Below are 12,446 nucleotides of genomic sequence, written 5' to 3' on the forward strand. Positions count from 1 at the left end.
GCTCTCTTTTTGGTAAAATAAAATATCTGGCTCTCAGGTTGTTAAATACTCCACAATGTTCACCATCAAGTTGCCAACTGTGTCTGCTTTTTAGGGCTGTTCACTGTGAAGAGCCGGCTACTGCAGCCAAAACAGTGACACTGTGAGAGCGTTGACAGTGAAACAGTATGTTCCTAAACAATGAGCTGAAATTCATTTCAAAGCTCTCAGAAGGTTAAGTTCAACCGAAACATAAAAGTTCAGTCATTATCTACTCAGCTTCATAAGATGTCTGCACACAGCTGGTCCAGTGTGATTCAAGTGTACGGAAGTCCAGAGATCACAAATTGATTTGAAACTACATTATTTATGGGCTTCTTGAGTGGGATTACACTGGAGAAGCTGTATGGAGACATTGTATGTCTTTTTTGGTTGTTTTTGTTTTATACATTTTTAAAGCGAGGGTGATCAGACAGAGGCTGAATCCTCATTTTTGGGTCAACTCATCCTTCACAGGCAGGGAGAGCCGCAAATTCAGGTGACAATTCTCTGTAGCTTCATCACTCCTGGTGACCTCTTTCAAATTCCCCGGATCCGGTTAAAAGGGGAGGATCCACGACTTTCTTTTACACACTTTCTTTAACATCGTGAGATACAGTGGGGTGTTTGTTGACATAAATTTCTCAGGGAATAATGCATGGATCCTGGTGGGAAAACAATGAAAATGAAGTGCATGTAGGCGGCGAGTATCTGTGAGTGTGCACATTTGAGTGTGGCCCAAATAAAAATCTGAATCCGCAGACATTCTATTTCTTGATATTGAAGTAGGGCTGATTGTATTGTATTGCTCTTTCAAGTTGTAATCAATACTTTGAATATAACCTCACACACACACGCGCGCACACACACACACACATCACAAATAAAGCATCCTTCCCTCTCATCACTCTGTTGTCTGATTCGTGTCTTTTTCCATGACGAACGGCGCCCTCTACTGTCGATTCGGCATACCGCTCTACCAATCACAGCACAGCAAAAGGTAAGGAGGAAGAGTTAGAGCTGATAAAAGATTGTCTTTAATGTTTGGCATCGTTAATGAATTCCATACCACAGCAGTTATGGGAGTAGGAAAACCACTTTTACAACCAAACACTGTTTGATCATGCTAACACCATATGTACAGGAAAGCACATTGAAAAGTGTATAAAGTATTTATATGAGAAGACTCAAAGTCAAGAACGGTGGAGACAGCCACAGTCTAATGGATTTGTCCTTTTTCAAACACTGATTATAGATATTTATCAATTACATTGATCTCTGGAGTACATGTATATACACAGAACAACGATAAACCTTTGTTGGGGGCGTCTGCAATAATTCTCAAAAATATTTCACAATACTGCTGTATGTACAATAACAGAATTTACATTGAAAAATTCTATTGTACCTATATTTTGAGTATCACTTCAGTCACCAGTTATCCTCGGCGCCATCGGGCTCACGAGAGATACTCACATACTCTAATATATCTAACCTCAGGTCCATCTCCAGACAAAGTACAGCAGCCAATGCGGTCAGTACCTGGGCCTTCTGTCTCAGCACGGTTTCTGAAATATGTTCACACAACTGATGATCTCACATACAAAAATAGATGTTGTCTAGTCAGCTGACAACTCGATGTACAGTAACACAAAAGCATCCACCTGCAAAAAAAACAACCAGGAAAACAAGTTATTGTTAAAATATTAGCTATATCCTTCCAACCCAACACGTCACGATAAACAGCGCTGTTCTCTCTCTTCTCTCAGTTCAGGGGCTTCAAGCGTTCTGTCTGAAACACACCACTCATTTTTCACACAGCAGAAGGTTGATCGAGAAAGAGCCGCAGGCAGAATAAGAAGTATTAGCGCTACAAAGCAAACAACAATCTGGAACCAAAAGCGGGACGAAACCATACAAAAACACCACTAGGTAGATATCTTTTTTTTGTTTGTTTGTTTGTTTTGTTTCCTTCAGGGGAGCGTAAAGTGTAACAGAATGAAAAGGAGAGCGGCTGTCGAGCTTTCTCAACGTCTGGGTGATGAGAGGTCAAACTGCATTTGAGTGCACTTAAGGCAGGTAGGCGATTCCAACGCCGTCTGAGTGGGCTCCTCCATCCGGCCACTCAGCGTGCGTGGAGGGGGGGGGAGTCTAGACAAGTGTCATCAGACGCAACGCAAAGCCACCGCAGCTGTCCAGGGTTCAGCCCTCACTGCTTAATACGGTCTGATGACCACACAGAGGAGGAAAAAGATGGAGGGAGAAAGAGAGAGAGAAAGAGAGAGAGAATGATGTAAGTGTCCGGCAGGCGGTTTGAGTTTGAGGTGTGGAGAGTTCTCGTTTCCATTCCCTTCTTCATTCACCGTGAACATGAGACACGACCGGTGGTTGGGAACCTGTCTGCCACTGTCCTCAGTTTCCTCTCTCTCGAGATATCTTTGTCACACAGAAGAGACAAATAGAGACTTCTTCAACATGGACTGACCTTAAAGCACTTGAACAAAAAAAAAAAAAAAAAAAAAAAAAACAGCATTGCAGCTTGTGCAATACAAATAGAAACATCTCATCTGGATACATTCACGTAGGTTTTTCGTACGCACTGGTACGGGGCGGGGAAAATCGTCAGTGACTTGAAATTCGTGTCGGTCCAAGAGTCCAACCACAAAGACCTGCGATTTTATGACAGCCCGGCAGCAACACGGATCAGAGTGCGCCATTTGATATGATTCACTATTAAGGAGCACTTAACAGTGTTTTGAAAAACATAATGGACATAAGCCTTTGAAAACACTATAATGTATTTTGTATTATGTATTTATTTATCAAAATAAGAATTCATATATATGAAGCATTTTAAAGCAGAGAAGTCACTTCACTGTGAGTAACACCCTTCGGTCGTCGCCTTGTGTTGTGAAAATGACGTGAAAAGCAAAAAAAAATGAAGGGAGTTCAGAGCTTATACTGCACCTGGGATCACGTCGGTTATGATCACGGTTTGTCATGTTTCACAAAACTGTTGTCGTATTTATTCTCGAATTAAAAAACATGCTCACAGACAAGTTGTACAAGTGTGTACAATCAATATCAATTTCCGAACAAAGTTGATCTGTGTCATTGTTCAACGGATCATTTTTCTTTTAGTTAAATCTAAGAGAGGCCACGTGGAGCAGTGACGGCAGTTGTGCCTGTAGTTTCTGTAGATTCATCGAGGTTCACCCCTTCAGTTCTCTCCCTCATGTGCACTGAAACCGCAGAGCAAGAAAAAGGGTCAAACAACAAACCCCGCTGCTTCACGTGAGAATCTTTCTATCGCTGCTCCTTCGGCTCAGTGCAGATAAAGGGGGAGAAGAGAAGGAGAAGAAAGCTCTGGCTGAAAATATAGCTGGAGCATCTTCATCACTGGGCCTCCTCGTGCTCCTCGCTGATGCACTGCTCCCAGGGGTGCTTCCCCTGGTCCTCCCTGTGGCCGTGAGGGGAGTGGAAGATCCTGCGGGGCAGCGGGATTGGCTGAGGGGGCAGCTCCTCCTCGGGGATGCAGCCCTCTCGTAGGTAGGGTTTGGGCGGCACAGCTGGAGGCTGAGGCCTGCGGTAGGGGATGTGGTGAGGACCGTGAACGGGTGCGTGGTGGTGGGGCGGCGGCCCGTGGGAATGGCTGTCCATCCCCGGGTGGGCATGAGCGTGGGGATGCGGGTGGTTGTGTGGGTGTGAAGCGGGGCTGCGGTAGTGGAAGGGGCGGACCTGGTCCATGGAGTCGATCTCCGGTCCGCCGTAGTGGATGTGCAGGTAGGGAGATGCCAGGTACTCCTCAGGAGGGGACCACAGGTGACTGGGAAGAGGCTCCAAGGCGTCGTTCCTGATGGGGCCCGGTTCTGGATACTGGCCTCCGAAGTTGCTCTCACTCAGAGAGGAAACGCCGCTGCTGGCACTGCCCGACAGGGTGGAGTTACTGCCACCCAGAGCTGACTGAGGACTGGTGGGGGAGCCAGGGATTGGGTGGAGAGGAGACTGGACAGAGAGAGAGGAGAGGGGGGGTGTCATGGGTATGCTTGTCTCGATCACAACAACCTGAATTTTAACAGCTGCCTTCACATGCTGTCAGAAATATTGGAATAAGAGCAGGTGAGGAGTAAACAACTGCTTCATCATTCTAAAACTGTCTGAGTTTTCAAGCACCGAGGCACTTAAACAGGGCTTCGTAATTATGACTTGACTGCCGGAGTGAAATATATGATGTCTCCACACTCAATCATCTGAAGTTGTGATATATTTAATAAACTGACGTGTGGGAGCTTCATTTCTAAGCTACAATTTCAGCGTCATAGCTACATGAATTATTCATGTACATTTAGAGAAAGAGGAACAAGAGAAGACCAGCAAGGAAAGAAAGACGAGGAGGAGGACGACGATGAAAAGTGGATCTCAACATGAAGCAATCTTCAAAATGTAGTGACATCTTGAGGTACTTACGCTTACGTTTATTTTCTGCTACTTTATACTTCTAATCTACTGCATTTAAGAGGAAGTTTAAAAAAGTGTTTCCCAACCTCAACATTTCTCAGATATGTTTTCAATATTCAATTAAAAAAAAAAGATAATGAGGAGAATTAACACAATAGATAGAATAGATTAAATTTTAGTAATTCTTGGTCATGTCGCAGCCCCTGACATTTATCTTTGGCCCCTTCAGGTTTGAAAACACTGGAATGAAGTTCCAACCTGACGAGCTACAACAGGAAAATGGTGTTCACACTTTGGAGCACCACTTTTAACAATCTAATAAATCACTTGTAAAGACTAATCTACAAGGCTTCGCATAAATTTGGTGTTTACATCTTAAGGTTTATTTAGCCTTTTTCTATTTACACCAATTTATTTTTGATGCTACACAAGACTTGCACTGTTCCATTTTAATGTACTCATTGTTTTGTTTTTTATCCTGTGTTTTTACAGTCTTCATCATACACTGTTAAGTTTTATTTTGCTTTTATTCCATATGCCAGTTTGTTTATTCATACATTAATTTTTTTGTTGTCTTTTTGTGTTTATTGTAAAGCACAATGTAAAACTGGTCTTGATGAGTGCCACGCAAATTTATTCTATAATAAACTAACAACAATGATATTATTGTTATTTTCAATAACAAATCAGTCACAGAGGTCATATTTCTGCATAACAAGTACTTTTGGTAATTCAAGTACATTTTGACTGACTCTACTTGACTTATTTAAATGTTGTAATTCTACTTCACAAAAGTATCTCTGTATTTCTTCCATCGCTGCACAGTTGAAAAAAGTTATTATGATGATATATACAAAACAGAAATGCTTTCAAAGCAGTTTTTTCAAGAAGTAAAAAGTGCTGTTGTCACGACTTTACATAATGTTTCTCTGAAGGCTGTACCTTTCGAAGTGAGCGGACAGGCAGGGCGGGGGGAGGGTCGCTGTTCTGGTGGTGAAACGCATCACAGTGCATCAGGAAGTGTCCTGCAGAGGGAAGTTCACGGGGAGAAAACATCACAGAGAGTCCAATTTGAAATGTGAGTACATATTCCTAGCAACCCATAAAGCTTGTGTGTGAGGTAAAAGGAGAAAGTACCTGATGGGAAGGACCTCGGTGGGACCGGAGGCATGATCACCCCTCCAGTAGAAGCTGGCATGTAGGACACCTGCTCCCTGTTCTCTCCATCCAGACTCCAGCTGGGGGGAGTGTTGGGAAACACTGGAGGGCAGGGGGAACACATTAACATGTCAACACACATTGTGATTAATCTAACCTACATCATACTGTACGTTTCAACCTGTGCGTGCGTTACCTTTCTCTGGTAGGTTCATGTGAGGATCAACACATGGCTTACAGGGGCTAACTTGCTGGAATAAGGCACGCTGCATGTGGTTGTTCTGTAACAAGCAACCCAGTGAATCATTATGAATTAGTGACAATTATGTTTTTAAAAAAGGCTCCAGTTTTAAACAGGCTTGTTGGTAATATTACATTTTAGCTGTCGGAACTTCTGTTGAGCTTTTGTACAATTTCAATTGCTTATAAACACAATTTTTGTACCCGACGTGTTGATCTGTCCTACCTGTCCGTTCTCTGCCATGTTGTAATACATGGAGTTGTTGGCCCTCTCACGATGAGACGGCAACAGTATCATTACTTCCCGGTTGTGTTTGGCCTTATCAGGTAAGGACGGAGAGCCTGGGGAAACAAATTAAATGAAAAAAAAAAGGTACTATTTTTCTACTCGCAGCGACCTCTTTATATCTACCAGAGAAGACTTGTCATACTACAGCGTTCTATATATAATTGATGAGATATCTGAAAGTTGTTTTGTAATTCTCAAGCGTCCGTGATTGATAAAACCTTCTTAAAAACATATTATTTTTCTGCAGCTGTGTTACTCACCTCTGGCACTCGAGGGAGCAGAGTTAATAATCTGAGAAGAGTTGGAGCGGATGGAGCTCAGGCTGGAGGAGGAGGGGCTCGGCTGCAAAACAAAATGTATTCTATATATAACGAAGAGCACTGATCTATAACAGAAAAACATCTTTGGTTTTATTTTTTTCCATGCGGCAGGCAGGAAACTAATGACGTTTTTTTGTGCATCAAGGCGGTTATATTAAAATACAAATATAGATATGTTGAATCATGCAAGTCTTATTTAACGTTTCATATCCTGAAAAGTTTTCATGTGTGACTGTCACGATTTTTTTTAAATTTCGCAGTCGCGCAGTACAAATTCATGTAAGTTTCATGTTAGGATGAGCGTTTTTTATGTCAGGCCTCACCTGCATGTGTAATGCGTCCTCGGGGTGCTCCCCCATCAGGCCGTCGGTCATTATGACGAGGTTTCCCGCCTCGCTCGATGTGTGAGAGGACAGGGAGGAGGACGAGTGACGGATCGAACCCTGAAGATTCAGAGGGCTGCAGGGGCAGAGACAATGTTAGAGACTCTGTGAGTGTATGTGTTTGTGTGTGTGTTTACATGACAAAATCAGAATATTTTTGATGAAATAACTCAATACTGATGATTGCTACTTTCACAAAATATTAACACAGTGATATTTTTGGTAAATAATCATCAGTAATGTGGATATAATGACCAAGTGAGTATAAAAAGGTATTATAAGTAGACCAGTCTGGGAAGTTTAGAAAATGACATCACTTTACTGTAAAACAGCCTTTTAAAAACATGGAGAAAAAAATATTCCACTTCATGATATATTGATGTACAAAATCAAAGATAATATTTAGTTTCATATCAGGATAATTATATAATATTGAAACACAGTGCAGCCTTGCAGTATGTAAAGGCGTTTATCTATATGTGACAGTCCTGAGAGAAAGTAGTGACCTCTTGCCAAATGCATGCTGGGAAAGGCTTTTGCCCCATGTAATCCCTAAACAGGATGTTCAGTTTAGAAAATTGACACTTACATTTTAAATTTTGGGTTGAGATTAGAATTGTTGTACAAATATGTGTGGTTTGTGTGTGTGTGTGTGTGTGACTGACCTGTGTCTGTGCATGAGGCGCACACTCTCTGGGCTCATGTGGCTGTGGGAGGACAGGATGCCTCTGGGAGAGTTGACCCCTTGGCAGCCCGCCGGGCCAAATCGATCCACGCCGGGCACGCCCTGCTGGGACCCAACCATATACTGCTCTGAATATTTATACCGCTCACGCACAGATTAAAACAGCGGGCATTTTATCACACACACGACTCCCAACACAAGCTTGTAAAACGGAGTCAGAAATGGGCCAACTCACATGATGTAAACCTGTCCTCATCATGTGGAACTGATCGACAAGCTTTTTGTGCAGGGGACGCATCTCTGGGTGCACCAGCTTCTCATGGACGGCCAGTCCCACTCCGAGGATGTGCACCTGAGGGGAAAAGCACCATCATCATGTGAGTCTGTTCAAAACAGCGGATCAGCAGGATCTGGTGAACTTTTAAAGCAAAGTCTGACCTGTTCCTGCATCAAATCCTTCAGGTGTGTGATCCTCTCCGTGTCCTCTGGGTGGCTGCTGATGTAGTCCTTGTCAAAGAAAGCCTGTTTGTACGAGAAGCAACAGATGAGGATCTCTAATTTCACCAATTCTCTGAAAAAAAAATCTACAAATAAATTCCTTTCCGTCGTCTACCTCCTGATATCTGGCGATGCCACCGTTCACAGCAGCGTCAATGACCCCATTTAGGCACATGCTGAGTGGGTTGATGTTGCCATGATGCTGCCTGTGTTGGTACTGGCTGATCAGAGTCCGCAGCTCCTGGGTCTTATTCTCTACCACGTAAATGGCGTTCTCCAGAGGGCTCACCTCCACCTGGAAATTAACAGACACAATCAGCAGAATCCATGATAAAGGGGAGGAAGTAGGTTTATATAAACACATTTCATCCTCCCTCTGAAGCATGGCCACCGGGGTTAAAACCCCCAGGAGGAGGGGCGTGTGAAGTATCAGATGGAAGAGAATGAATGCTTGATCTCCTCACCACTTCTCTCCTTTCCACCTCCGCCCAGCGAGAGATCCCAGGGAGAGGACGTGAGAGGATCAGGGTCGTTCTCTCGATCCACAGACTCTGTTGGGCATGAACACAGAGAATAGAGGTTCATCATGAAGGTTTCAGGAAACAACAGACTGTTTGAGGTAGATAAATGACCAGGCGGGGGAAAATAAACCCTTAGAACAGTGTTTTAGTGCCTCATGTAGGTCAGTTCGGTAAAGAGTCCTCCTGTGGTTTGAGTCCAAATGTAGGTTACTGTGTGAGAGCAAACTACAGTATCAAGTCTGGTCCAAATGTCTAAAGCCTCATGGGTTTCGTAGCACTGTTTGCTGTATTTGTACTAGATACAAGCAGGTGAGCGAAAGTAAAACAACAAAGAAAGGCGCTAAAATCTTTTCTCATCATGTGACATTTTATTTAAAGTTATGGAAAGTTACCTGAAGAAAAAAAAATACAATATAGAGATGTATTTAATACAATAGCTGCAGTTGATTGTCTTTCAAAAACTGTCTGAGATATTTTTTCAATTCGAGGTCATTTCCTCTGGGCTAATGCAGTTTTCTGTCTCCGCCCGATAACGTCACGATTATGGAAACTTTTACCACATTACGTCATTTTGCAGTTGTTCTGAGTGGTGCACCTGGAGTTCAGGCAGAGGCCACCGTCAGTCAGAGTTACAAACGCTGCTTCACAAAGAAGTGACAAGGAGTAAAAAAAATAAACTGATATGATAAAAATGTGAACACCTCAACAAAACATGAGGGACATATAGAGGATCTAATGTACACAGGAGAAATGTTAGTTATGAGACCTTCTGTGATTATTATAACGTCTCTTTTGATCTGCATATCAAAATAGTCCTTTTTTTTTGCTCATTCTGAATTTTTTGTCCCCAACTGTTGTTTTTGTTTGATGCACTTGATATCTGTAATGCTGTTTTTCCTTTCTGTGTGCTGCTTTTCTATATAGCTCTACATGGAAAACTCATGGATAAGAAACCCCAAAAAAAACATTTCATTTTCAGCTCTCTGTTTTTGGACTGGCTAATACCCCTGCTCACCACTCATATTGACATTGTTTATGTTTGGGACTTGTGGCTGCAATCATAGGACTGTAATAGATTTTATATTTTTGGGGGTAATAAAAGTAGGGTCCTCAATCAATACATTTTATTTTTTTCACCATTTGATTATCAAGGGGGATCCCTACGATGAAAAAGTTTATCTCTCAACTTAATTCTATTTCCCTTTAACATCCTCCCAGTACCCCTGCAGACATAATATACTTATCCTGAACGTTTTTTCATATTAAGTCATATTGACTGGACTTCTGAAATATCTGTTTGCGGGTCCTAAAAGTCTTCATGTGGCTCAAAATGCTGCAGCCCGTATTGAAACTAAAACCAGAACATTTGATCATATATCACCAGTTTTAGCTTCACTTCACTGGCTCCGTATCCACGTCTCCTGATGACTTAAAAAATAAAAATGTGCATTCCTCTTCATACCTGTCTGATCACCTTAAAAATCACATTCCTCTCAGTCTCAATTAATCTGTTTAGCCGAGTACCTTTGGTCCATGTTTGTTCTGCTGAAACATCTGATGTTAGAGCGTTCATGTCTCTGTCTCCCCCTCTGTCCCTCTTACTCTCTCACCCTATAATTAAATCATCTTATTCGTCTGTATACTGTTTTTAGTGTATTCTATGTGTTGCTGTTCTTAAAGGGTTTTTTTGGAGGGAGTTTTCTTTACCCAATGTTGAGCTTAAAGATAAAGGGTGTCTTGGACTATATAAATTAAATAGACTTGGCTTTACATAAATCATCTAAAAAGGTCTGTTGTACTGTATCTAGAACAGTTCACTCCATGAATCCGACCATGTCATGTTTTTTAACCAGTGTTCAAGTGTGAAAGTGTGGCACTGCTGGCTCACCGTACCCTGAACTCATTCTCGCGGTCCTTGGGCCCCTTGTGGAACGGCCTGTCATAGTGGAAGCGGCTGACGTTGTTTATGCGGTAGAAGCTCTTGATCCTCTCGGGCACACGCTCCAGCTGAGGCACATCAGAGATGTCTGACACTGGAGTCACCGCATAGATCTGCAAGTCTAGAAGCCCCAATGTCAAGGAAGTGACAGACAGACGGACGGTAAGACAGACATATTCACAGAGGAGGGACGTTCAAAGGAAATGCTCACAGAGAGCGTCTGTTCTCACAGTCTGACTCTGGAGCATCAACAGTGTTTCTATTTGAACTGTGAACAATTTTAATAAGATATTATTCAGTCAACTCATAAAGCAAAAATTCAAAATATTCTTTGTAAAATAAACCCCACATGCATTGGTCTTAGCAGCCCTGTAGACTGAGGAGGATACACTGAGCGTCACTCTGCAGGATGGTGTCGTCAGGCTGGTTGGGATGCTGCATGGCGATGGCTTGTGGAAATTCCCCCAGCATTCTTTGCTGGAAGTCCTCGAGCCGCTCGTAATCATAACCACGACAGACAAACTCCTTGTTCTGCAGAACGGGGAAGACGATGTTTAGATCTCTTCAGGGCTCGCAGTGACATGCTGTCGAGAAACTGACGCAACTCTGACACCTCTAACGAACTAGAGACTTTTAGGAGCTCTGGATAATCTTGGATACTTTTTTTTATTGTTTTAACTCACGCTACAACTAGGGCTTATAACGTTAGTTGTACTATTTTAGTTGCTTTAATGCTAGTGGATAAAATAGCATGCAGATAAACCCGTAATCACTTATTCCTGCTGAAGCATGGAGGAGCAGTGTAGCTGCACGCATCAGCAGAAACCTAAGTGTGTCAGACAGACAAGATAAGACTTTGTGAGCCGTACCCTGAGGAAGAAAGGAAACTTCCTGCCGTAGAAGCCCATTCGGAAGAACTCTGGTTCAATCCTCTGCTGCTCGATGATGTTGTCATAGTACGCTGCCTCCATTTTCTGCCACGGGAAGATAAACATGCAAAGGAGTCATGGTGAATAATGATTTAATCACACACAACAGTGAATCAGCTGCATGGTCCTGATGAGTGTGGGCGTGCACAGGTAATTAGGACATTGTTTTCGACGCCACACATGCTTCGTGCTGCATATTAGAGGAGGAGAACGACGGAGGGAGCTGAACAATCTTACCTCCCAGCATCACACGGGAGGATTGTTTGATAATAAACAGCAGAAACAGGAAGCACGCAGGGCCTTACTCACCCGTATCCAGCTGAGGCTCTGGTAATCGTATAAAGTCTCATACTGGAAAGCCAGCTCCCGGCAGAGGGAGATTCCATATTCCCAGCACTGCAAAGTCAAACACAAGCGGAAGAAATCAATAAAGTTCAATTTATTCTTGACAACAAAAATAAATCATCATTAGAATGACCATGTGAGACGGGGGAAACAACAGCAGCATGCTAAACATGAGACGACAACATCTGAACCTTTAATGGGTCCATACGAGTTCTGTTTGCCTGCTGAGAGACTGTATATCTAATATTCAACACACAGCTAAAATTAGAAATATCACATTTAGAATTCACTACAGCTTCAAAATGTGCACGATCAATGCAGAGAGGACGATCTGATGTCAGACTTTATTTGTAGTTTTGCCCTTTAAGGAAATTGTATAAACATCAACATGCATCTCTGTTTACTTTGTGTTTTTTTGTTGAGATTTGAATGCAATGTATGATTTTTTTGTTATTTTGTTTTTTCAATGTAAAGCATGTAGCTTTAAAAGGTGCTTCATAAATAAAGTGTATCATTATTATTCTATTAGAAGATGAAGAAGAAGAAGGAGTGGAAGAAAAACATTTTCAGAAGTACTGAAAACAAACTATGAGGGACATTATATTGTTGTGTTTAAGGGAGGAGAAACCGGTAGAAACAACGCAATTTTTTTTCTAGTTGAAT

The 12,446-nt window shown here is 42.4% G+C and overlaps 1 protein-coding gene across 3 annotated transcripts in view; it reads right to left on the bottom strand.

Moving 5' to 3' along the window:
- Positions 1 to 1,032: 1,032 nt before the first annotated feature.
- Positions 1,033 to 12,446, bottom strand: part of dock3 (dedicator of cytokinesis 3) — a 57,078-nt gene continuing 45,664 nt past the window's right edge. The window contains exons 39-54 of one of the 3 annotated variants that reach the window (XM_030423215.1): positions 11,748 to 11,834; positions 11,379 to 11,483; positions 10,899 to 11,040; positions 10,464 to 10,630; positions 8,514 to 8,600; positions 8,165 to 8,344; positions 7,990 to 8,073; positions 7,787 to 7,903; positions 7,532 to 7,653; positions 6,807 to 6,942; positions 6,424 to 6,505; positions 6,101 to 6,216; positions 5,831 to 5,915; positions 5,614 to 5,736; positions 5,419 to 5,501; positions 1,033 to 4,023 (exon numbers count right to left, since the gene is read on the bottom strand). In XM_030423215.1, the coding sequence (XP_030279075.1) occupies positions 3,415 to 4,023; positions 5,419 to 5,501; positions 5,614 to 5,736; positions 5,831 to 5,915; positions 6,101 to 6,216; positions 6,424 to 6,505; positions 6,807 to 6,942; positions 7,532 to 7,653; positions 7,787 to 7,903; positions 7,990 to 8,073; positions 8,165 to 8,344; positions 8,514 to 8,600; positions 10,464 to 10,630; positions 10,899 to 11,040; positions 11,379 to 11,483; positions 11,748 to 11,834 (2,325 nt within the window). In that variant the 3' untranslated portion in view covers positions 1,033 to 3,414. Of the gene's footprint in view, positions 4,024 to 5,418; positions 5,502 to 5,613; positions 5,737 to 5,830; positions 5,916 to 6,100; positions 6,217 to 6,423; positions 6,506 to 6,806; positions 6,943 to 7,531; positions 7,675 to 7,786; positions 7,904 to 7,989; positions 8,074 to 8,164; positions 8,345 to 8,513; positions 8,601 to 10,463; positions 10,631 to 10,898; positions 11,041 to 11,378; positions 11,484 to 11,747; positions 11,835 to 12,446 lie in introns of all 3 variants that reach the window. The other 2 variants (XM_030423213.1, XM_030423212.1) reach the window with 2 other exon arrangements.

The sequence above is a fragment of the Sparus aurata genome, chromosome 7 (assembly GCF_900880675.1).
Source record: "Sparus aurata chromosome 7, fSpaAur1.1, whole genome shotgun sequence".
NCBI lineage: Eukaryota > Metazoa > Chordata > Actinopteri > Spariformes > Sparidae > Sparus > Sparus aurata.